We start from the raw sequence: 26,916 nt of genomic DNA, 5'->3' as shown, positions 1-26,916 counted from the left end.
CGCTTATTGATTATCAGTTTTCGCGTAACCCTCTTGGGTGTGTGTGCATCCATTCAGCCTTCCTTACGTCGCCCGTATTGTTCTCGTGAGAGTGCTCGCCATGCTCCGGTGGACGCCATGAAAAGGAATTTGCATCTTCTATTGTAAATGAGCCTTAGTCAATAATTTGCCTATTCAGCGAACAACTCACAGGCTATGGAGCTCGATTCAAATAAAAGCAATGGTCGCAATAATGATATAATGGTCACCTGCTCATATCGATTGTTGATATATTATAAGTAAAATAAACTCATGGTATCCTCACATGATCTCTCTCCCTCTCTCTTTCCCTCCATCTCCCTCTCTCTACCTCTTCACATCTTTACTCGTTACTTTAAGGTTCCCTTTTATCACACACAGACACACACACGCACACTTGATAAGACTAAAATTATATAGAACATAAATCTATATAATGCAGTCGACAACATCGCATCAAGGACGTTTTCAGATCTATCATTTGTTTATATTCTTCACGTCTCCAGTGTATAATTATTTAAAGTTAATTTTCTCCCCCAGCAACCGATTATGTCCGTCCTGTTCATCTTTGACCACTTTCCCCCTTCTTTCTTTCATCTCCCTCTTTCATTCTTTCTCTTCTCATATAAACTCTACATCTCTCGTTTTTATCTGAATTCTACAAACTTCTATTCATGTTCATGTTGAACTGTAGGCCATAACATGTTCAATGATTTACAGAAAGAAATATCCCAAATTTTGTTTTTATTTTGAAAAAGAAACCGATGGCTACATCCTTTCGGGAATGTTTTCTACATTTAAACTGATTTGTCAATTTATGCAAGGATTTCATAAGTGATGGGGGGCTAGAGGGGTGGGTGAAAAAATGTATCAATTCGCAGATCAAAAATGGGTGGGAAAAATTCTTCTTGGCATATAATTACCCCATTTCAAGGTGCCACCAACAAAAAATTGGCAAGACCCTTACATCTCTCTATCAGTATTGTTACAATACATACTCTAAGTTTTTTGTCAAAACTTACCAAAATTTTAAATTTAAAAAACACGTCCGAATAAGTATTTTGGGCAGTCAAATAATGGACGACATAATGTAACTATGGTAACAGCACCCAATAAACATAATGAAACTAAATAAATTATTTTCAGAGAGGAAGGTAGATAGTTGATTAAGAATCGACGTTCTTTTTCTTTCAATGCAAATTCCTTAATCATTAATACTTTTATAACTCATTCTCCTTATATCCTATTTTATAATCTTTCCTTGGGCAAACATTTGCAATTCAGAGAGCTGATGACATTTTCTGAAAGTTTGTTTGTTTTTTCAGTAGAAAACGATAGGACCTTCTTTATTTATATCAGCATTTCTCTCTAGTACATCAACTGTCTTCCACAGGCATGAAACCTGCTCTGAAGTACACACTATAAACAAAAGACCATGAAGAAAATTTTTGGCATGCCTTTTTATTTTAATAAAGTACTAACCCATCCAATATCCCATAACATACTGTTAAAAAGTTAAAGCTTACATTACTGGATTATAATTGCACTTTATTTTCATTTTGATACACATTAAACAAATAGATCAATAATCACATTGAGTATAAATTAAGAATTCACATACTTGTCATTTACGTTGACAACCCTTTTTCATACTATAAGTTCTTATATTGACATAAATAATTTCTCTAAACTTTCTTTTGAAATACAAAATATAATTTAATTTGCTGATAAGGTGTTATTGAAATGAAAATATGCAAACAGAGCCTGCTCTAAGCGCATCTATTATTCTTTAATTTCATTGAAAACAAATTGTAAGCTATCCATTTTTTTCAAGCTAAAAATAAATTACTCGAGCTGATTATATCAATTCAATCAATTCAATAAAAATCTAATTCGCTGAAATATTTACTCCCAATTCAAATTCAATTACTGGAATACATGTATTATGATTTGGTAAACTCATACGCATTTTAAAGAATATTCGTGATAATGCATGTAATTTTTCAAAATGTCATGGTATACAACTCGATTTTCGAGATGGAGAAATTTTTTATTTCTTAAGTTGGAAAATCACCGCAATTCTACAACTAATCATCTTTATATCATGTCCTGTCCTTTGAAAAACAAATCAATAACATGGATACAATAATATATGAGCTAAATGGCAAACATTATGAACCTGGAATATAAAACAGTAAATTTTGTTAAAACCTTCTCCATGTTAACAGTGTAATTGTTTCGAGCATCTCGGCAGGGTCTGGTTTATATTTTCGATTAACAATCAAACATCAAAATACATCTAAAACAATAAACATATTCTTAAAGAGTAAATATAGCAACAATAATAATTATAACATTTGTAAGGCGCTAAATACAGGCGCTCAGTTTTCTGACCATTGACAATAAATTTCAGGGAGAAATAAAAATGAAATCTTAATAAAAAAACAACAGAAATCTAAAATAGACAAACCAAATGAAATAAAACAAAGATGTAGTGAATAATGCCCAAATAAATAAAATATTCAATGTAGGAAACAATGCATGATATCAAAATAACGTCTTTGTGATTATTATATTCAATGTAGAAATTCTAGGTTAATTAACTTCAGACAAGGTGCATTGGAAAAGGTGTTAAGAGCCGATGACCTGTTCTAATGCATTTGAATTTTTAGGGCTTCAAGCAGCGCCCGGTGAGAACATTGGTTGAAATTTTGGGGAAAAAAGAGAAAACGGTTTTGAATAAAATAATGGAATATTCCATTTTAGCCATCTACACAGAGATCATGATTTCTGGTAAACATTTCAAGCTTGATTTCGCGTGTTGAATATATTATTTTAAATTAACACAGTCAATCTTTCAAAACCCGATGATAAAACAGAACTAATAACTTCTGGCTTCTTACATGAATAGATCGGAACATAATGGCTATTTGGCTTGTAGGCCTACTTCAAGCCATTCATCCTTTTCAAAAAATTATCTTAACATACAGCTTATAAAGAATGTCACTAAAAGAACAAATATAGAATTATGATAATGTAGATAGCAGCATATTACAATTATTTCTCATGAAGCCTTTTCCCCTAGAATAAGTTATATCATCAATAAGATTACATTACCCCAAACTCAGAGACATACACACAATTATCAAATTGTAACAATTGTCAGAGTATTATAAGTATGCATCATATATAAATTATTATATAATTCATGTAGTATACTTTATTTACAATTGAGGTTCTTTATTTTTAAAATGTTGGCCATTGATTAGACGTTTGAAGAATAACTATAATATGAAAACATGAACAGCATCAAACTGAAATTATCTGTGACATAATCATTTTCCCAAGAAAAAAGATGCTGCTGAAATCGCTGATACTTTAAGATTATATATACCACAACTGATACACAGACATACGATCAATTATTGCACTGTAACAAGCTTCTGAGTAAAATGACATTTTTCTCAAATGTGCATCATATATCAATTATTAAATATCTCATATAGTATATAGTTCATGTATATTTGAAGTTCTCGGCTGTTTATATGATGGCCATTAGATGTTGGCAGCACTCTGGGGCCATGGTGACTGGTTTGCATTCATCGCAGAGACACTCCCGGATCTACATAAATCAGAAAGGAAAACAAATATAGTCAGATGTTACTCTACTGTTCTAAGGCAAAGAGAATATTAAAGCTTGACTTGAAACAAATATAGTCGATGGTCGTTCTACACTTCTAACGTAAAAAGAATATCAAAGCATGACTTGAAACAAAAATATTCAGTGGTTATTCTACACTTCTAACGCAAAGAGAATTTCAAAGCTCGACTTGAAACCAAAAAATATCAATGACCAATATGGGGGGTTAATTCCTCCCTGAGCATCAAATCCATTTATATTCTGCTTGAATCATGAGCTTTGATGAGGGTCAAATAATTAGATGAAAGGGAAATTGTGAATAGAATTATAATATGAATATATAATTCCTTACTTTGACAGGATAACAATGTTGATGATAATATCAACAAAATTATGAAATGATAGTATCATGCAGGCAACTGCAGGACTGCTTTAAGAAATTTGCTTTTGATCGAGATTGGCACAGGAGTAATTTTCTATGGGGCAAGATGGTGATTTGAATAATGGTATTCTAAATTTACATAATGCATGATACATCCAAACACATATTGTTTCACTGCCATATGACCTCGATCTTTAAATCCTTTCTAATTTCTGAATATCCAATTTGACATCAGTCTAAGTTTCCCTCTTAGACTAGTGATTTATTCTGGGAAGCATTTTATGCAACGATTAGTCAGTGATTTCCACTGAAAGATTGTTACAAGCTATTGAAATCATATACGGCAGGTGATTTACTTTCCCTCTATATCAAGTGGTTTATTCTATAAATCATACCACAATGTCTTACTAAAGGGGCTTTCACAATTGCTCGTGCGATCGTTTGCAATCACTTGGTCACAATATATGTTGCACAGAATCGCAACAGTTATAAACAGTCGCACCGCCAATCCTGAAAGGGGCTTTATTCACACCAAACCATCATAAGCTACATTTATCCTTGGAGGTGATTGGCTTGAGAAAAAGATGGCCAGTGGAAATCACTGAATGGATACTTCATGAAACATTCCCCAGGTGAGGGAAAGAAATAGGGGAAAAAATTCACTAGGAGAGACTTTAACAAGGGGCTGATATTCACAATCAATCATGGGGATTTTCAGGGCTCTATTGAGCATTTTGGGGGCAACAATGCCCCAGGCCCCCCCATGTAATTTTTCCCAAGGTGGACCCAAGTGATATAGAGACCTACCTTGCTCCTCCTGGCAGGTGAACGAGTTCATAAGCTCCCATTTCAGTAGGAGGGACTGGGTCCAGAGCTCTATTTGAATACTCCTCAAGAAGGTGCTCTCCATCTTCAAGACGTTGACTATAATAATAATAATAATAATAATAATAATCCGCTTTTATATAGCGCTTAATCCATCGGAACGACGTTTCTAAGCGCTTTACAGATATATTATTACCCCGGTCATCGGATTCAATCAGTCATTCCCGCACACAATGTGTGCACATCCTCCACTCCCTGGGGAGTATTCCAGTCAGTCGCTTGTGAGGCGCACACAATACTGGACAAGCTACAATGACTTTCACATCCTACCGGGTACCCATTTAGCACCTGGGTCGAGAGTGGCTAAGTGTGGATTAACGCCTTGCCAAAGGACGCCAGACCGCGGTGGGATTCGAACACACGACCCTCTGTTTACAAGGCGAGAGTCAGAACCACTACACCACGGCTCCTCTTATAAGGGTTAAGAGTCAGTAACATTTATTTATTTATGTATTTATTATTTACTTATCCATTCATTTATACATTTATATATTTGATTAATTATTTAATCTATTTATTTACTTTATTTGTTAATTTGTTTACACACATGTTTATCTATTTATTCATTGATTTATAAACCAGCATTTATTCATTTTTTTAGTCATCTTTCAATTTGCTTATTTATCATTTTAAACAGGATAGCACCCATCAATAGTACATAAATGTATTGTTAAATTGTGGAGTCATCGAACAAAACAAAATGCATTTATATACATGTATGTGAGCAGTATACAAGAAAACATCAGTGACAGTGCAATATGTGACCAATTAATTCATTTACCATGACCTCCCAGTACCACATCTTAGCGGGATTGATGCTTGCCCCCCCCCCCCTCCCATGACAAATATTTTCATTTGGTTGTAATGTTAATTAATTTAGGAGATGGGTGATTTTTTTTTGTAGTGACTGACTTATTTCTTTCCTCTTTTATTCTTCTAGTCAATATATTAGCCAATACTTACATAATTTTTAGGCTAATAAGACCTGCTTGTTTTAATAGTGGAAAGGGAGAAGGCCATGTTTTTTTCTTTGCCAAGCAAATTACTTTTGGTCTCCCCCATTAGTGGATCACCAACATTTCTATGACCTACCGCCTTCCACGATAGTATCTGTATCCAATGTACATCCCCATAACAATAATGATGATGAAGAGGACAACAATGACAGCTATCCACGATGCTGATAGATTTGTTGATGCAAGCTCTGGCAAACTTAAGTTCATGCCATCCCGGGCAGAGGAGCGAGCAACATTAGCATCTAAAGAAGAAAAGAATATATGTATTCATGAACTTTATCATGGCCTAGATTGCTTTCTAGACAAGATCTAAGAGTGAATTGAAGTATATTAAACAATATGTTAGTGTACCTCTGTGATAAACTAAAATTAGTATAATCAGTAGAAACATGGTTCCCAGGGCAACTGATAAATCGCCCCCTTCAAAACATCTCGGTCCCTTTTCATAAAGACTTGTTATGATAACAAATGTACAATTTCAATAACAAGTTTACTATCAGCCAATCAAATTGAATGATTTCAATAGCTTTTAACTCTTATTTAAAATTTGTTATTATAACAAGCTTTATGAAATCAGCCCCTGATGCTGGGGATAGCACTGAAATCATGTCCTGCATATGAGTTATATGACATTGGATCCAACATTAATTTTATGCCTTCTCTACCCCTTCCCTCTGAGTGATGTAAAAGGTGCATTGCCCTCTTAACCACTCCACAAATGTTACAAAGACTGGAAACATTTTCAAATAATATGTGTTTTTGGCAGATTAGGAGAGCATCATGTTCTAAAGGGTGTGGTCTTTTAAGGTCCCGGGAAAAGAGGTTAACAAAGACCCGTTTGGTGAATTCTTTGGCCTAAGGTAATGTCTTTACGGTGTTATAAAACAGACTCTCAATTAAAAATATCATCTGAGCAAGGACCCCCCCCCCCTCCACTCTCAGGGATAGGATTTATCATCATTGCACTTCAGATAAAGCTTTTGTTTTGATATAAGGGCTTTAAAGTGCCAATTTATAGCACCCAGAAAGTGGCCAATATGTAAATTAATAAAGAGTTATGATTCAATTATTTAGATTAGGTAAGCATTAACCATTTGACATTTTAATAAGAAATTTGATGATGTTGCAATAGTAATGGGGGGTGTTCATGAACCAAAATTTGTTTATGTTAGTTAATTATATAAGATTAACTTACTGTTTGTCTCACAAAGGATTCCTGAGTATGGATCACGACAGCTACAGAAGAATCCATTAACTTGGTCTGTACACATACCATTGTTCAGACAGGGATTGCTCTCACATTCATTAATATCTGAAAAAAAAAGGAATAAAAAGGGTGTATTTTAAACATATTTCTAAAAATAAAAAAGGTCCTATAGAAAAAATACATTATAATAGTTTTATGAATGTACATAATCAATATCAAGTAAATACAATCATAAGTCAATGTCATAAACAATATACAAAGGTTATTAAATCAAGTTGAAAAACACAAGTTCAAAGAAAACTAAGGACAAAATGTGAGTAAAGGACTATGAGTCCACTGTTTTAGATTAATGAGTCCACTCTTCAAACAGTGGACTAATGAATAAAATAGCTACTTAACCATGGCAACAGGCGTCAATTTGGTGCACTATGACAATAGCGTGAATCAACATTGGACCTTTCTTTAATATACATGGTTAATAAGCGTAATTTATTCAGGAAATCTGCATAAACCATGGGTTCAACCAATGGTTTTTAAAACACCTCCTTTGTGAATTCGAGCCATTGGGTTTTAACCAATTTGGTATATAGTATGGTCTATCTGAGTAGACCATTTGCTGTAGATCACATGAAATTAACCCCAAAAATGGCAATAGGACATGATATTGTGCAAAGCCACTAATAGAAAGAGAGTATGGCCAACTGGGCTTCAATGGATAACAACAGTTTATTTTTTTGTTCTGTTTATATAAATGCTTATTTCGAGCTGTTTTACTTAAACAAATTATTTACATTGAATGTTACTTGAGGGACTCTGCACTTCAAACATTTTTTTAATGCTCAGTTTCTACTGTGTATTATCATCAATGTAACATTATATTCTGTCAAGAATTTTTTTTCTTGTTATGCATGATGAAATATAAAACAAACAAGGCGCAATTTTGCTTGATTTGGGCTTGCCTAACAAAGCATTATGCGACAAGTTGGTTACTCTCTCTATCAATGGCTCTGATATTGTCCATCATGAAGCCGCTTAGCTGCAAACAAAAATATTATCTATTGCAGAACTGTCAATTCCACAATCTTATTAAAGAATTTCTTTCCATTCCTCGGCCATTCATTCTAAAAAATGTAAATTTTTGGTGGTAGACTCACTGGTTTGACACAGGTTTCCTTCATAGCCAGCAACACAATTGCAGCTTGCCAAACCTAACTGTGACATCACACAAGTTCCTCCATTCCTGCAGTCAAGGCTAGTGCACTGAGTTGTTACTAAACAAATATAGAGATATTTCAATTAATTGGTCGGTATAATGGAATAACAAGTACTGATATTGTCTGTAAACATGACATAATTGTTGTCAAGTTGGTTTCTTATTCATTCCTTATTCAAATTATTGTTGATTTACTGATTTATTAAGTAATGATTTTCCAAAAAAATTGATTTAAAATGAGAATTTACAAATACGAAGAGATTGATTCTTTATGCCTCTATAAGGTTCCATGACTATGTAAGTATGTAATCATAAATTGGGTAAGCATTATTTTTAATATTTTTTTCATCATACACCATGCCACATGGGACATTAACTTACTTGATTGGCATCTTGGGCCAGATGTGCCTGAAATACATGTGCATGAGTATGCATTAAGAAGGTCATTACATCTTCCTCCATTGAAACAGGGATTGCTGGCACACTCGTTCGTATCTAAAAGTAATATGATAACACAAGTACATATCAAGGAATCAACAATACTGTATGTTTGTAATGCTTGATTATGTCCAGCATTGAATTACATTTCCCGGAAAGACCAAACCAATCATACTTTTCATGTCATTATTTGTATCATCAGTAAAATCATCATTGCAAGCATTATTATGACCATTATAATCAACATCAATTCTATCATTGTCTTCACAATCAACATCAAAATAAACTTTTTATGTTTATCATTAATCTCGATCTTGTGGAACTCAATAAGCAAGCTCAATAAAGCAATAAAAAGGACACTATAAATGCTATTATCATCATCACTGCCATCATGATCTGGTCATAATCAGCGTTGTGTACTTCAGAAAATAGTGGTTACCATTTTTACTTTTTTTTAATTGTCAGAAAATGTGTGCCCTTCCTGATAAGGTTTTCCAGATACACCACTGCTCTTAGCCCCTCCCCCCCGAGCCCACAGCAGCTGAAGATACCAGCTTACCATCAATGCAGTTATCTCCAGTGAAGCCATCCAGGCACAGGCATCCGAGGACCTGGGGTTGATCAACTACTACTACACACGTACCGCCATTTCGGCAGAAGTCAGGTGGACAATCAGCCATGAATTCTGTATAAACACATTTCAAGCGTCATTTTACGAAGTTTGAAGTCACTTTTATTTTTATTTCTATTTTTTCATCACATTTGCATGTTTCTCATGCAAATAAAAAGGGTCAAAGTCATCAATTCACACAACACAATATATGACATATCTGAAATATCTTGTACTTATATTCTTCTTTCTTTTCTTCTTTCTTAGCGATTTGAAACGTCCGTATAAAGCGCTTTATAAATTCATATTATTATTATTATTATGATCAGCAGCCTGGGGGGTGTTTCACAAAGATTTAAGTATAGTCTAGAGTAGCACTTTCATGTCAAGTAGCGCGCAGTATAAAAGGCGTGACAGCATTGGTCAGATCATGCCAAGAGGACGCGCACCGTACTGCATATTGATCAATAAGATTGCCCATTGCATATCATGTACGTGTCAGCATTTAAGTGCAACCTAAGTCATACTTAAATCTTTGTGAAACACCTCCCAGGATTACCTAGCATACATCATGATTTTTTGGCCTCGTCCTTTTCCACTTCATTCCAGCTTATTGCAAGAGCAATTAGTTTTTCAAAATGACACTTTTTTTTACATTTATCTCACCTTAGAGATGAACACTGCAGCTTCAGTGTAATTATTTCAAATTTAACCAAGACATCCATCTCCAGAAACATCACAAAATCAACTGATCTTACTATACATTCAGCCTATGCACGCACATGCAGCCAATACTGGGCAACTGGTTATGTCAATTAGGGCTTGATAATTGTCCTCTCCAATATAAGCTACAATTATGTGATAATATCAGCATTTCTCATAAGGGGTGCAGAAAATGATACATAGTTTACCCCAAGTTTGTAAAGATCTTTTTTCTGTGCCCTGTTATTTACTCTTCAAATTCATCCAAAATAGCGTTCTGCATTGAATTCAACAAAAAAATTCAAAAATTGGAAGGGGGACTTTGATATCAAAAGTGGGTTAACTGATATAAAGGAAAAGGAATTTATATGAAGGAATTTACATGAAAACGAGCAGGAAAAGACACAAAACATGAAGACTGAGGATTGATAACCATAGGGTTCGAGGAAGTCAAAGATATTGGCCCATACTCTGAGGTCACATTGATCTTAAACTAAGGTTTAAAGTTGTGGTTTAAGTATGGATAGCCAATTACATAAATTACTAATGGTAGAGATATCATATTTCACCTCATTTGGCTCTCAATCATTAATGATTGTATAGGAAGTATAAATAGATGATTGTCTTCACCATCGATGAATCAGGAAAGAGCACAGTAAACATAAGAAACATACAACTTAATAAAAATTTTGACACTTGTGGCTTCCCATAATGTTAGCAGAGTTGGACCATGGTCTAAGTTAAACCTGACTTCAGAATATGGGCCAGTGAGTTTGATAGAGTAATATGAATGTATTGGTGATACAAGAAGCTAAAGATACCTGTGGTATCCACATCTTGGACCGTGAGTGCGAATCCTGGATTGGTGACCCATAGATCACTTTCAAACAGGAGCCATCCTTGGTTGCTGTCGATGACAAAAGGCGGGACCTGTTCATCGCCAGACAGTCTCATCAGAATGGAGGTCTGATCATTCAGATTTCCACCATTTCCAGCCTGCAATCAAGATTTAGTCGTCGATACATTTCAATACTACAAATACTGTTGTTTAGACTGCCAGTAAAACTGATTCATCCGGGAAGAAAGACACAAAGAGAAAATAAATCTGTTCATCTGGACTCACTGTTATTTAAATAGAGAACAGAAACCAGAATATTCCTTGATATTTCAAAGACAATGAAATCTATTGTGCATCAGCACCAAGTTGCAACAGCAATTTCCCACCAGTTCAGACGGTCTGAAGAATCATTCCAGATCGGACGTGAAACTGTTCTACATTTCAATAACAGTATTCAGATGAACATATTAATGTTCTCTCTGAAATGCAAGTAAAATTTAAAATAAGATGCCTACTTAAATAGATAAAAGGCAACTTGGCTCTTCCAGGCAGCTAGATGTTTTTTATTATCAACCTCCTCTAGTCTGAATATACTACAAGCAACACAATGTAAATCATACATAATGTTTTTTCTTCATCCCTTTTTGTATTCTTCTCCATTCTTTTCTCTTTCTATTTGGTTCACAAGTAAGGCCAGTTGAAAGGTATTTGTGTGGCTGGTGATGGGCTTTCCAACCATCTGTTTTCTTATACCTTGGTTAAAATATATTTTAGCTAATGTTATTCAATTGTACTCTTCCTGACTAACACTTTAAACAGTTTTCTTTCACATTTTGGTGTATTTTTATATCGATCGTTTATAGGTCCATATGATTGCACATTCCATTTACGCAAAAATAAACCAACTGTAAAAACAAATGCTCACCGTAACATAGTCATGCTCACACTCGGTATCAAACTCATTGACAGTCACACGTAGGCGCCTGTTTGGATCTGAGGCTTGGAAGTAGATCTCACATCGAACTGAGTTAGGATAGGGGTTGGGATAATTAGGGCTTGACACCGCCACCTGCTGTCCCTGGGCCAAAGTATAGTTCCTGGAACATGTCGTTCCTAGCAAAATACGAAACCAAATAATATGGCCAATTCCATTAAAAAATAATAATAATTGGAATTAGATAGCGCTTTTTCCAGAGGATACAAAGCGCTGTTGATGGCATAAGACAAGGTTAATGGTTATATAAGTGTGTTTTGAAATGTTTTTAAGAGGTCAAGAGAGGTTTCAGAGAGATCGAGGGAGTTTGTTCCAAAGATGGAGGGCTAAAGATTGAAAAGAGTTGAAACCGGCTTGTTTTCTTGATTTAGGAATGACATAGGAACCTCTTTAAAGAAATCACATTCTTTGTGCACAAGATCCCCATTTTCTCTATCCTTACATTATTTTAAGAACTGCTTGAGTCTTAATAAATTGAGGATAAAAGATTCTTATGAAGTAAGAAACAAAGACAAAATCATGTCAGGAAATTATATGTCTGATGATATATCCCCTGCACAAATAAAATCACTTTCAAATTGTATGAAAAAAATGAGATTTGAGGAACTTACACTATATGCGACCCATGGAGGAGCTGCTTTCCTTGGGCGTCACAAAATCAAGAAAAATCAGAGCTTTATCATTCTCTGACAGATTTCCTGGAAATTCCACTACACTTTTATCAATATTTTTCTCCCTTTTTGCTGCTACTTTATATCAAAACAAGTTATCGTCAGAGTGAAACTCCTTTAACGAAATCAAATGCCTGCATGTGATTGGCTACGAGCAATATTGTTAAATGAAAATCACTGGCGAGAGAATCCTCATACCTGCCAACCTGACAGACAAGAAATGGAAGCATATTAAGAAATTTCTGAAATATTAACATTCTTAAATTTTCTATCCAATACTACAGACATTTTTTAAATACAAAAATAGGAACACAAGGGGCAAAATGACAATTTCATCACCCCCCCCCCCCCTTCATAGGAATGCTCCCATTTCATAGGAATAATTGGGAAGTATGAATTCAGGAAATGCTCCCGTGGTCAACCGAACTGGAAAACTTACTGGAGAGGCACTGGTTTCCGTTGAATTCCTGGGGACATTGACAGACATTAACACGATGAAGAACATCCAACACACACACCCCTCCGTTAGCGCATACGAAAGTACAATCTGTAGCAGCTGATAAAACAAGATAAATACAACATAGACATTATATATTAATAATGATAGTATTAAAATCTTGTATGGTGCATATCAAGTACCATGCAACGTCTCTATGTGCTTCCAAAAGGACTTGGCATATCATTATATTACCATGACTAGGCCTGGGACTTTCGGGTTTTTTTCTCTTCGGGTACCCGTGGTAATTTTCGGGCGGGTACCCGGGTACCCGAAAATCATGTTGCTCGAAATATGACTGGTGGAAAAACCCATTGGTGACGTCATCAAGCCAATGCGATGCAGGCCAATTTATGAATGAAAATATAGTAAGCATGCGCATTGCAAGCCTCCCGTGCGCCACGCAGTATTCCATCGAAACAAGTCTGCAATACTCTGTCACCTCGTACCAAAATCGACCTACAATTCCACTTTTCTATATTTTATATGAATTATAAAAGGTATTCTCAGAGGATCTGTTTTCTCACCGATACCGCACAGGTAAGCAAATATTTATTACTTCTTGCTTTTCCGTCAAAATCGTACGAAGTAGCGTCGATATTACCCTATTACATCGTGTTTGTGAGTTTGTAGAATCTATCGCTACGTGAACAAAGTCAATTGATTTCCGGGTTTCGGAGCGTCAAATGCGCCAGCCAATCACGATCGTGTTACCATTTTCGGTTTATGATGAACTGAAAATGGTATCAAGAACGTGATTGGCTGGCGCCTCGTATGCTCCGAAACCCGGAAATCAGTTGACTTTGTTCACGTAGCGATAGATTCTACAAACTCACAAACACGATGCAACATCGACGCTACTTCGTAAGATTTTGACGGAAAAGCAAGAAGTAATAAAATTTGCTTACCTGCGTGGTATCGGTGAGAAAACAGATCCTCTGAGAATACCTTTCATAAATCATATGAAATAAAGGAAAGTGGAATTCTAGGTCGATTTTGGTACGAGGTGACAGAGTATTGCAGACTTGTTTTGACGGAATACTGCGTGGGGCTGGGCTTGCAATGCGCATGCTTACTATATTTTCATTCATGAATTGGTTTGCGTCGCAGTGGCTGGATGACGTCACTGCGCTGCAAAAGAAACATGGCGACGATTGAACGATCTCAGTCACATCATCATCAGATCACTTGAAAAACTAGTATATTTATGGATATTTCGAGGGTAATTGGTGAGATTCAAAATGAGACTTGTGTACTTTTGTGATGAGTTTACAATCATGTCTTACACTACGCAATACAAATCAAATGTACGTTATACTGGTGAGCAATTTTCGGGTATCGGGTATTGATTTTTCTACCCGGGTACCCGAGGCTTCCGGGCGGGACCCGGGTACCCGGGTTTTAGTCCCAGCCCTAACCCTGACATTGACGTCGCTAGCCATTTAAGGCACCCAGACATTTCAAGGAATACATTCCTACTAGGAACCCATTTTCTTCACTTGGGATGAGTGTAGCACAATAATAATAATAATATAGGGTATTTATATTCTGCACATATCACCTTGTTAGGTGCTCGAGGCACTCCAATATTACCTGGCTAAGCTAGGCGTTCATAGCCCACACAGCTTTTTAAGGAATTACTTCCTACCGGTACCCATTTACCTCACCTGGGTTGAGTGTAGCACATTGTGAATCAGTTTCTTGCTGAAGGAAATTACACCATGGCTGGGATATGAACCCACGACCCTCTGTTTCAAAGTCCGAAGACTAATCCACTGGGCCACAATGCTCCACAATGTGAATGCATTTCTTGCTGAAGGAAATATACACCATGACCCTCTCTTTCAAGGTCAGGAGACTAATCCACTGGGCCAAAATGCTCCAATAGGTACATATTGCACCATCAAGACAGATATTCAGTAATTTATATCAAGGATTAGCTTTCATGAAGAACATATTTACCGGTAATCCAAAATGAAAATCGTATACATGATAATTTTTTTAATCAATATTTTCAAGTCTAAAAAAATGCCATGGTAATTTATCTCTTTACTATTCATTTTGGTGATTTATTCACAACCAAATAGTAACAATTTAGCAATTTTCAAGGAATATATTATTTGAAATTATAGTTAAAAGTCACTATGGTTGTAATGAATTGGAGAGATAATAGGCTTCTCTTACTTTCCTTAAGCTATGTATTAATTTCACATGCATTTCTATCTTATTAACTGTCATTTCATGTTTCACTTGCCATGTACGGCAATACACAATTGAGTATATCAATATAGAAATTGCAAAATGTAAATTTACAATTATCTTCATAATCATCAATAAATTATCGACATAGCTTACTTGGTGTCTGGCAGGTAGATCCAGTATATGTAGGCAGACATGTGCAAGAAAACACGTTACCAATAGATGTACAGGTACCTCCATTGAGACAAGGGTTTGTAGGCTGACATGGAGATGGAACTGGAAAAATATTTTTAAAAAAACATAGTTTTATACTATTAAAAAGGATTAATATCTCTAAAGGATATATTATTGAAGTCAGTCTTGCTGAATGTTTTTTGTATGATGTAAGTCATTTGTGTTGTGATGTGATAGCTCCTAGGGTAATATTGTACAGCATTTTGTTTGTGTATTCCAAGCACTTTACTGTTATTCTGGACTGACCCTTGACAGCCCAGTTGACTTCTGTTGAACTCCCACATATTGTTCATGTTTCTAGTATATACAACTATTCTTTACTGCATAAAATTTGATTCTTATCCTACATTTTCGTGTGAAAATAAAATGAAATTACCTGAACTAAACCATTTATAAAAAGAACTATTCATCAATGTATCTGCAACCAGTGTTCAATTTGGGAGAGCAGGTTTACTATTAAAAAAGGTAAGATTACCATATACCTCAAAGTGGCCTGTTCCTATTGCACTTTTTATGTCTTTGATATATCATTGTAGAATCTATGGGTGATTTCAAGTTCAGTGTTGACTTTTTGGTGTTGGTGTTTGGTCAATTTTTACACGATTATTACACCAAACACAAAAGGAAGATGGTCCCGAAAAGTCACTCACTAGTTGAGATGTCAATAATGTGATCTATGTCAGTTTTACAAACTCTGAATAAGTTTTGGAGCTAGGGGAAGCAATCCAAATTTCAACACCAACACCAAGGCCAACACCAGACTTGAACTCACCCTATATAACAAGTCAGGGTGATGACTTTAATTAATCAGATAAATATAATTCATATTTAACAATGTGTTCTCTACTGGATTCTTTAATTCCCATAGGCTTCGTACAGAGACCACTCGGTTCCAGTAGGTAATGGGTTAACAGGCAGTATAAGATAAAGATGCTTACCCACTGTTGTGCATCTGGTGCCTCCGAATCCAGGTCGGCATAAACATATGAAACCACCAGTTGGTTGTTGTACACATGTACCTCCATTTGCGCAAGGATTTGACTGACAAGGGCTGGTAGCGACTTTGGAATCAAGATGGGATCAAAATGATTCAAGTTCAAAATATAAAAAGCTGTTCATAAAGTTACGCACAACTGGAACATGATCTTAGTCCTAACTTAATCTACACAGGGATATATCACTTGGCATGAGAAAGGGATACCAGTCGTGCATAAAGTCATTCGTATCTTATGAACAGCTTTATGAAACACCCTGTTTTAGCCAACATATTATGTATGTCAGTATACAGTGCATCCCACAAAAAAGGAAACCCATTTTCAGGAATAGATTCCAAAATTATTAAACATTTTTTTACTCTGAATTTGATAGTTATGGTGAGAATGCAATCTCATCTTTCATTTAAGACCAACAGCTTAGGAAATCATTCATGCATGGCAAAAAAACAATAAATATTGAGGCATATCAGAAACGATTTGCACAGAAAAAACATCTGAATCGACTCTCATATCAGGGATCAGTGAATGAAATTTAAAAAAGAATACAAAAGAAATGCTAATGAGTCCATCGTCAAATAATCTTGTTGTCGTATTACAAACCAATCTTGTCCAATTTCTCTGTGCAAGCTGCATTTGACATTGAAATTTCAAACTTGTCTTGCTCATTAATGCATTAAGTGTTTGTCACATATTATGTATTGAAATGTTGAGGAAAAATTGAATTGTATGATGACATAAATGAAATATAAAAATTAAATTTTCTTTGAAGAAAAACATGTGGGAATCCCGGTTTCCTTTTTTCTGGGACACACTGTACACTGGCTTAATTATCAAGGTAAAAAAGACCCTCAAACTACAATATTATAAATTATTATTTACATGTAGGGTTTTAGAGGTGCAGATATTTTTTGACATCTTGCGAGGTTGTTTCAGAGAGAAAAAATATTAAAACTGATTTTTAATGTTTATTCCTATGAAAACTATCGAATATTTTCCATATTGGATGAAATGGAAATTTTGCCCCACCCACAAGATTATCATTGGTTCATAAATGATTATGCACATGAAGCTATTGTTACGTCAAAATGAAATTGCATTGCATATTAGTTGCGCTTTTCATCATTATGCACACGATGCAACGCTATGTGTTAATAAATGATTGTGTGCAAGAATCTATTGTTACAGGATTGACATAAAATGGTGAGTAAAAACAATTTTTTTGCTTTATCAATTTATGTTTAGCTTTTTGGGGAATCTAAATGATAATAATATTGGATGACCAATTTTTGTTGGATGAGTAGAAATATTGTTACTCGCTGAGAGCAACATTTCTACGCATTCCACTTAACCCTAAATAGACTGGGCTATTTCGACGCCTCAGAAGACTGGGGGGGGCTGATTCAGCCCCCCCTTATGATCTCGGCCGTCGATCGCGCGATCGCGACAAAAATTGGCACATGCATTACCCATGGCATTATCTACAAAACTATAACATGAAATTCAGCAAAAAATCTCATGTCTCATTAAATATGCTAATTTATGCGTAAAATCATAAGTTTGCTCTAATTAATAAAATAATGCCCCTGAAATGCTAATTTTTGTTTCACATACTCTAGATAGGCATCTGATCAAATTGATTTTAAAAAAATTTCAAAATCACATTTATTTTCTTATATATTCTATTGTTTTCTAAATTTCTTATGTATTTCTTTGTTTTTCAACTTTTTGTTTTTTATTGTTTTTTCAATGGAAATTGTCGGAGACATTATTTAGATCATAAACAAGATAAAATTAATTGATTTTAAGCAGTAAAAGGAAAAATAATGATACATTTATGAATTTTGGCTAAGAACACTATTTGCATTGGATTTGTACACAAATTCACGTTTTTGAGTAATTTTGGGTCTGCATGCACTTACAAAATGTTGCGTAATTTTGGAACCGCATACCCAGGGGTCACAATTTTGGTCTCAAAGAAAGTAAAAAGTCAGCAAGTGACGGTCAAAAAATTTTGCGCTGCAGATTTATCGCAAAAAATGTCGAGGGGGGGCTGAATCAGCCCCCCCCCAATCTTTTTAGGGTTAAGGCCATCCCTAAATGTGTGGTGCACATGTCCTCTTTTGCGTTTTCCTTACCCAATATCTCACATCTGGTACCGGTATATGCTGATGGGCACGAGCAGGTGAATATCCCCCCAGATGAGGAGCACACTCCACCATTGAAACAGGGGCTAGATGAGCAAGGTGATGCTGGAATGTGATAATAATAACAAGAATAATAGAAGTAATAATAATTATAATATTAATACTAATAATAATATAAATAATGACAATATTATACCAAAATGCAATATGAATATGTAGTATTCTATTGCACTCCAACAGCTTCTAGCTGCTGTGATGTTCTTAATGAATAATTTTTTTTTTAATTTTGATTTGAAATTTCTATCTTTTTATTTATTCATTCATTTTGGTAAAAAAATATTGTACATAGCAGCCTTACAGCTGAATTGCATACAATTTACAATGATTGATACAGCATTTAATAACTCTGATCGTGATTCAATGAAAATTGGTATGACTTTGATAAATAAAGATTTCATAGTATGATTTAATCTGGTTGTTTTGGGGTGTATAATTATGTTGAATATGGTATGTGTCATCTGTCATATAATTCTCCAGAGATAATGTTTTCCCTATTTTAAGAGTGGCAATTGATCTCCAAGAGTTAAAATAATTTTATGTTAGGATATATGCAGCATAAATTTGTCTTTGTTTACTAGGAAATTATGACCATTAATTTCAAGATGTCAGATTCAAGAACTTAAAATATTTAACACATTTTGGGACTTGACCATTCAGTGCTTTTGAAGTTTTGAAATTTTAGTAAACAAAGTTTCTTTGATAGAGGAATAAGCAAGACTTTATAGCAATCAAATTGAAAAAATAAAATCATGAGTGGTCTCTCAATAAGTGTGTTTAAACATAGGTTGTCTTGAAATACCCCTTTAGAGACAACCATCAATATAAAACAGAAAACAAATTAGCTGATAATTTCAGTTTGTAAACTCTGAATGGAAAGGTACTTTTTTTCCTACTTGCATATTTGAAGTGAATTGGTATGTTATCATTGAAGTAGGCCTATGATTATCATAACACTAAAATGCTCAGAATGTAGCATTATGGTTTAGGAGCCAGGCCAGGCAGTTTAAGATTTTAGGTAATGCTACACAGGGCTGGCGAGTAATATGAGATCTAAGTGGGAATATTTGAACACCATTAGAGCACTACTTAAAATTGACATTTTATTAGAACCACATTGAATTCAAGGAAAGGAATACTTACGTGGAGTCTGGCATCTGTTTCCAGAGTAACCAGCTAAACACGCACAGAAGAATGTGCTTCCAGTGTTGCTGCAGCTTCCACCAAACAAACATGGATTGGAAAAACAAGGTAATGCTGAAGGGGAAGAATAAAGAAAAACAAGTGGAATGCCTCTGGCCGTCTCACCTATATCACACGGTTCAATATAGCAGCAGTGCTGACTTTGAATACTACTCTAACTCGCACAAGATGTTCAGTGATACATGGTTACTCTTATGTCCACTTTTTATGAACTAGACCAATAAACTTACAGAGATATGATGGTTATTCAACAAAAAACCCCAACATGGCCAAAGTTCATTGACCTTACATGACCTTTGACCTTGATCATGTGACCTGAAACTCGAACAGGATGTTCAGTGATACTTGATTACTCTTATGTACAAGTTTCATGAATCAGATCCATAAACTTTCAAAGTTATGATGGTAATTCAACAGATACCCCGATTCGGCCAAAGTTCATTGACCTTTGACCTTGGTCATGTGACCTGAAACGCGCACAGGATGTTCAGTGATACTTGATTACTCTAATGTCCAAGTTTAATGAACTAGACCAATAAACTTTCAAAGTTATGATGGTAATTAAAAAGATACCCCGATTCGGCCAAAGTTCATTGACCCTAAATGACCTTTGACCTTAATCATGAGACCTGAAACTTGCACAAAATTTTCAGTGATGCTTGATTACTATTGTGTCTAAGTTTCATGAATCAGATCCATAAACTTTCAAAGTTATGATGGGAATTCAACAGATATCCCCAATTTGGCGAAAGTTCATTGACCCTAAATGACCTTTGACCTTGGTCATGTGACGTGAAACTCATGTAGGATGTTTAGTGATACTTGATTAACCTTATGTCCAAGTTTCATGAACTAGGTCCATATATTTTCTAAGTTATGATGACATTTCAAAAACTTAACCTCAGATTAAGATTTCGATGTTGATTCCTCCAACATGGTCTAAGTTCATTGACCCTAAATGACTCTTGACCTTGGTCATGTGACATGAAACTCTAATAGGATGTTCAGTAATACTTGATTAACCTTATGGCCAAGTTTTATTAACTAGGTCCAAACACTTTCTAAGTTATGACGTCATTTCAAAAAATTTAACCTCAGGTTAAGATTTCATGTTGACGCCGCCGCCGCCGTCGTCGGAAAAGCGGCACCTATAGTCTCACTTTGCTTCGCAGGTGAGACAAAAAATGAATTGTCATTTTCCATTTAAAAAAAAACATGATAGAAAGAAAATTCTTTGGAAAAACTCATATGCTATTAGAAGAAAAAATACACTCAGTATATTTAGAAAAGGAACACAAGGAGCAACTTTTACAGGTACAGCTTTGAACTTTTCTGTCTGAGTGAAGGTGCTAGAATGCACCTTCAAATGTGCCCCAAGACCAGAGAGATGCAAATTTACACCTTTTAAATATGTTACCAGTGCGGGATAGGAATGTAAATTCATGTTGAATTGTATTCTTTGAGTGTTATTTATCTTAAATAGAGTTAGATCATTATAAGTAGGGCCTGCTGGTACAACACTTCATAAGAACTAAAGTGTTTAACCCTGGGTAAATACGACATCATTATCATAATGATAAATAAGACTTTATTATCATTATCATTATAAAATTGATATAAGATATAAAATGATGTATTGACAACAAGATGATAAAAAGCCTTTTGAACTAACAAAAAGAACTATTTGACATGTATGAAAATATGTATGGAGAGATTTGCACTTACGAGGTGTCTGACAGCGAAGTCCAGTAAAACCATCAATGCAAGAACACCTATAGATGTTGCCTTCTACATTACAGGTTCCACCATTGAAACAAGGGTTAGACTGACATGGTGATACTAAAAGAACAAAGGGGACACCAAAATAATGTAAATTTTAAAATAGCTTTTAGGGATATCTAGTCGAAGTCGATTTGTACTCTACAACAGATTTACCTATCTTAGAAGAACATTCGTGTTTGTTAGTATCAAAATCTTGGTATATTCTACACAAAGTTGTGTGATATTTACCCTTGAAATGTGCTTTTTAGTTTTTGCTTAACATGATACCAAAGAAACATAAATGTTTGAATTGAATTGTTCTACTTCACTCCAATCTGTAATTGTTACATATCATTGCCTCTTACTTACCAAAACGAGACAGTACCTTTGCAAAGCCGGAAGAGTAAAAAAATAGTTCACACCTGAACAATTCAATTTTACTTTATAAATTGATGAAAATTATATTTATTTGAATAATATAACAAAAGTAATTACCACACAATTTTATATCATAATGGTAATATATTGTCTTCATAGTTGCATGGACATAAGACATTTTAAAGAGGGAGCAATAATAAAATTGCACCAAAGCATTCAAAGGATTAAGGCAGCTGCAAAGATTCAAAGCAGAAAGAATGAAATACAAAATATATGGACATAACAACCAAGGCTGCATAATACGGCTTTTCAGATATCACTTGTATTCAACTTTGTTGGCAGTTGGCAACCAAGGCAGCCAGGAAGAGTGCCCCAGCCACCAGGGGAGTTAAAAAGCCACATAGGTACAGGCCTGGAACTGCCGCCCTGAGAGAGTTAGATATAATAAAGGGAACATTTCAAAATCATGTTATTGTCGTCAGTCAGCGTTTTGAATATAAAATGAAAGAAATATTTTATTCTCACCGTTACTCTGCTCGCATCTGGTTCCAGCAAAGCCAGGTAGACAATTACAGACATAGGCATTGGTGAATACCTGGCAGGAACCTCCATTCAAGCAAGGGTTTGAGTTGCAAGGAACAGCTGAAATAAAAATTAAAGCAATGGTACGACATATAAAGCAATTGTGGAAAGCATGAATATTGCATCTGGTTCCAGCAAAGCCAGGTAGACAATTACAGACATAGGCATTGGTGAATACCTGGCAGGAACCTCCATTCAAACAAGGGTTTGAGTTGCAAGGAACAGCTGAAATAAAAATTAAAGCAATGGTACAACATATAAAGCAATTGTGGAAAGCATGAATATTGCCATTTTCGTTTTACTAGTGTACATTTTTCTTGATATCTCAACAGCTATTGTCAAGTTAACTCATGCAATCCTGCGGGCACAATATTGTAAATTGTTCTCCATTCTATATGAACTATTGAAGTTTTGGAATCATTACATTTCATAGATAATATCAGAGCATAAATGCTAATTTCAGTTTTCTAATGAGAGAAATATTAAGGAAAAAATTGTTTTTACAATTGTTTAATGAATTTCAATAAATTTGCATATGAAATGCGGAACAAAATATTTTGATGGTTCACTATCGTCTTGAAATTTGACATGTAAATTGTTAAGATTTATATAAGGGATACCATTTACAATGTTGATGATTTTGATAAAAAGCTTTTTAAAAAAATCCATTTAAAATGGGCACCTTGGGCATGAATTAGTGATTTTTATGGCCAAATCTAAAAGGCAAAAGTAGGAATTTAGTCTGAAATGCTCTATACACAAGCTATAATAGAAACAAGATGGGAATTAGCAAGCTGTAAGACTCACATGTTTGGCATGTTGTGCCAGTAAACCCCATTCGACAACTGCAGAAGAAGGATAATCCGTTATTGGTGCATGTTCCTCCATTCTGGCAGGGATTGTTCTGACAAGGTGAAACTAAAAAAAAAAAAAGATAACAAGATCTAACCTCATGTCATTGACCTTAAAGTTGCATTCTGGTCATGCCAATGAATTACTCTTCAAGTGTAGGTGTAAAGTTGCAATTGAATGCACACATTATGGTTTGGAAGACATCACAATAAACAGTGTTTTAAATGTGTGCATGTTCCAGTAGGTTTGATTACATTGAATTTCAATGCAACCAAAAGACATTTTCTTTTAATCCATAAATTTCATCTAGATCATTTCATTAGGTGGTTCACAATTGTCTTTTAAAAAACATTGTACACAAACCCACGTATAACGCCATATTTTGTCCTATTCTGTTACCGCCTGTGGATAGAAAGAAGTTTATGTCTTTTTTATTACATAGACTCGCAATACAATATTTTCCTACAAGCCATACATAAAATCTTTTTAATAGCAGTCATATTTAATTCAAAATACACAAAACTGGAGGTAACCAGAAGCTATATGCTTGTCTATAAGTAATCTACAGTACATCTATTTCATTACTTAATTCAGATATCATAGTCCATTTTATAAAAACTAAACAACAGAATAGGTGCCATTAGCACTAATAAAGAATAGTTGCCTAAAGCTTATTTGCATCCAAGAATCAAACAATCTGAGTTTTCTCAGGTAAAAAATTTTATGCAACGGGCCCCAGGGTACACTTTCTTTTGCATGAAGCAACAAAGAAATCTTTTGCAAGCCTTTTGTGGATTACACAACGTATGATTAATTTTGGAACTAATAAGTTGATTGAAAGTTTATTGCAACATCCATTAACTCCTCATATGTTAAATGATATATTCAGAAATCAGTCAATGGTATAAAACACAATGGAGTGAAGTAAAACTTCTAATTCTAGCTCTACCTGGAGGAGTTAGTAAAGTCTGGCATCGTACTCCTGTATAGCCTGCCTGGCAATTGCATTCATATCCGCTGATGGTTCCTGATGTCGTAAACACCGATGAGCATATTCCTCCATTTAAACAGGGTATTGATGAACAAGGGTTTGCTAGAAAACACAAGAGTATAATTTATTCTTGAAAAATAATACAACTATAAGTAGTACAAGTCGGTCACTAGTATTTACTTTTACAAAATCATTAGTTCATCTAATTCCTCTCTGATTATGACCCGCTCAATTTTACATTAACGCACACACTAGATTACACAAATCAATATTTTCACCTTTTCCCTTTGAGGCACGTAAATAAAAGTCATATAATTACCCTATTCATGGACATTTTGTAGCATCTATGGACTGTTGTAAGTATGGTACTACGACAGTAATTACTGCAGTGTTTTCTTACAGCAATGAATTGAATGTTTCACTTATTTTCTTAAAATGTGTTCTCCTTATCAAAATAAAAACAGTAAGGGGTATTATAAAGCTTCAGAATGAAAGGTGGCTCAATGTCAATGACATATATGATAATCCTTTTATATTGTGCCATTCATTTGTAAAAACAGCGAATGACAATCATTCAGTGTAGTTATTAGGAAAAAGATTCTTTTTACATTAATGATGAAATTAAAATTGGATAATTAATGCACCAAGCAGTATTAATAGCAGCTGGAGCTAAAGCCGGGTAAAATATATATTGTGCTACTGAATAGGCAACTAGATATGCTAGACCTCATAAATGCTATATATTTATTGTCGTTATAATGTAGCCAATACAAAGACACGAAAAACAAGCGACCTAATCCACACATGAAAAAACAAAATATTAATAAATAAAAGGAATAATACCATAGAGTCAGATAGTGCCCCAAACATATTAATATTATGATAGTGAAATATATACCTTAACTCATATCCAGCCTGTTGAACATTAATCCATTTCATCCGACTTCTGCATTTTGCTACCCTTTTCACTAAAAACACTTACATCAGTCACCTGCCACTCTCTGTGAGAAAGCCCTAAAAATCATGTTTTTTGTGTATGAGCTTGGTGTCCTTCCAGCATATTATTTCCTCCCTATTTCCCAGCCCCCCCCCCCCACCCCTCCTTTCTCCTCCAACATTCCCAGTGGATAAGTGCATTACTTATGAAACAAATTAGAATGAATCAGAACAATCATAAAAAGGTAATGGAGAAGGTTTACGGTTCACCATGTGAAGAAGGGAAGGAATACAGGCAGAAAGATTGAAACGGAAAGATGAAAAAGGATGAAAACAGGAAATTAGAAGTATCCTAATCATAAAAAGAAAGAAAAATTTGGAATTTCATGCACTTACCACCTACACCTGCACATGTGATGTCAGTCAATCCAAGTCCAGGTGGGCACATACAGAAAAATCCATTCTGACCACTGGTCATTGACACACATGTACCACCGTTCTGACAAGGCTGGGGGAAGCATGCCGCTGTCAATGATAAGTTATAATAATAATGACGATACAAATGCAAATTTTTCTTTTCTTCTGAGTTCACTGTTTTCTGTAAATAACTAAATTGGTCATGATAATACAACAAGTGGAATGCCTCTGGCCGTCTCACCTGCATCACGCGGTTCAATATAGCAGCAGTGCTGACTTTGAATACTACTCTAACTCGCACAAGATGTTCAGTGATACATGGTTACTCTTATGTCCACTTTTTATGAACTAGACCAATAAACTTACAGAGATTCACCAAAAAACCCCAACATGGCCAAAGTTCATTGACCTTACATGACCTTTGACCTTGATCATGTGACCTGAAACTCAAACAGGATATTCAGTGATACTTGATTACTCTTGTGTACAAGTTTCATGAATCAGATCCATAAACTTTCAAAGTTATGATGGTAATTCAACAGATTCGGCCAAAGTTCATTGACCTTTGACCTTGGTCATGTGACCTGAAACGTGCACAGGATGTTCAGTGATACTTGATTACTCTAATGTCCAAGTTTAATGAACTAGACCAATAAACTATCAAAGTTATGATGGTAATTCAACAGATACCCCTGATTCGGCCAAAGTTCATTGACCCTAAATGACCTTTGACCTTAATCATGAGACCTGAAACTTGCACAAAATTTTCAGTGATGCTTGATTACTATTATGTCCAAGTTTCATGAATCAGATCCATAAACTTTCAAAGTTATGATGGGAATTCAACAGATATCCCCAATTCGGCCAAAGTTCATTGACCCTAAATGACCTTTGACCTTGGTCATGTGACGTGAAACTCATGCAGGATGTTCAGTGATACTTGATTAACCTTATGTCCAAGTTTCATGAACTAGGTCCATATATTTTCTAAGTTATGATGACATTTCAAAAACTTAACCACAGGTTAAGATTTCGATGTTGATTCCTCCAACATGGT

At 34.9% G+C, this 26,916-nt stretch overlaps 1 protein-coding gene across 1 annotated transcript in view; it reads right to left on the bottom strand.

Annotated features, from left to right (window-relative positions):
• Positions 1-1,476: 1,476 nt before the first annotated feature.
• Positions 1,477-26,916, bottom strand: part of LOC121422569 — a 134,221-nt gene continuing 108,781 nt past the window's right edge. Inside the window, exons 79-98 of the mRNA XM_041617715.1 lie at positions 25,839-25,967; positions 24,465-24,608; positions 23,471-23,581; positions 22,787-22,888; positions 22,607-22,723; positions 21,668-21,781; positions 19,883-19,996; positions 18,674-18,787; positions 16,482-16,604; positions 15,466-15,585; positions 13,054-13,170; positions 11,875-12,062; positions 10,933-11,107; positions 9,359-9,484; positions 8,743-8,856; positions 8,303-8,419; positions 7,137-7,253; positions 6,018-6,183; positions 4,848-4,964; positions 1,477-3,640 (exon numbers count right to left, since the gene is read on the bottom strand). Of these exons, the coding sequence (XP_041473649.1) occupies positions 3,574-3,640; positions 4,848-4,964; positions 6,018-6,183; positions 7,137-7,253; positions 8,303-8,419; positions 8,743-8,856; positions 9,359-9,484; positions 10,933-11,107; positions 11,875-12,062; positions 13,054-13,170; positions 15,466-15,585; positions 16,482-16,604; positions 18,674-18,787; positions 19,883-19,996; positions 21,668-21,781; positions 22,607-22,723; positions 22,787-22,888; positions 23,471-23,581; positions 24,465-24,608; positions 25,839-25,967 (2,492 nt within the window). The 3' untranslated portion in view covers positions 1,477-3,573. The remainder of the gene's footprint in view (positions 3,641-4,847; positions 4,965-6,017; positions 6,184-7,136; positions 7,254-8,302; positions 8,420-8,742; positions 8,857-9,358; positions 9,485-10,932; positions 11,108-11,874; positions 12,063-13,053; positions 13,171-15,465; positions 15,586-16,481; positions 16,605-18,673; positions 18,788-19,882; positions 19,997-21,667; positions 21,782-22,606; positions 22,724-22,786; positions 22,889-23,470; positions 23,582-24,464; positions 24,609-25,838; positions 25,968-26,916) is intronic.

Source organism: Lytechinus variegatus, chromosome 10, assembly GCF_018143015.1.
Source record: "Lytechinus variegatus isolate NC3 chromosome 10, Lvar_3.0, whole genome shotgun sequence".
In the NCBI taxonomy this organism is placed as follows: Eukaryota; Metazoa; Echinodermata; class Echinoidea; order Temnopleuroida; family Toxopneustidae; genus Lytechinus; species Lytechinus variegatus.
This window is presented reverse-complemented; position numbering and strand designations above follow the sequence as displayed.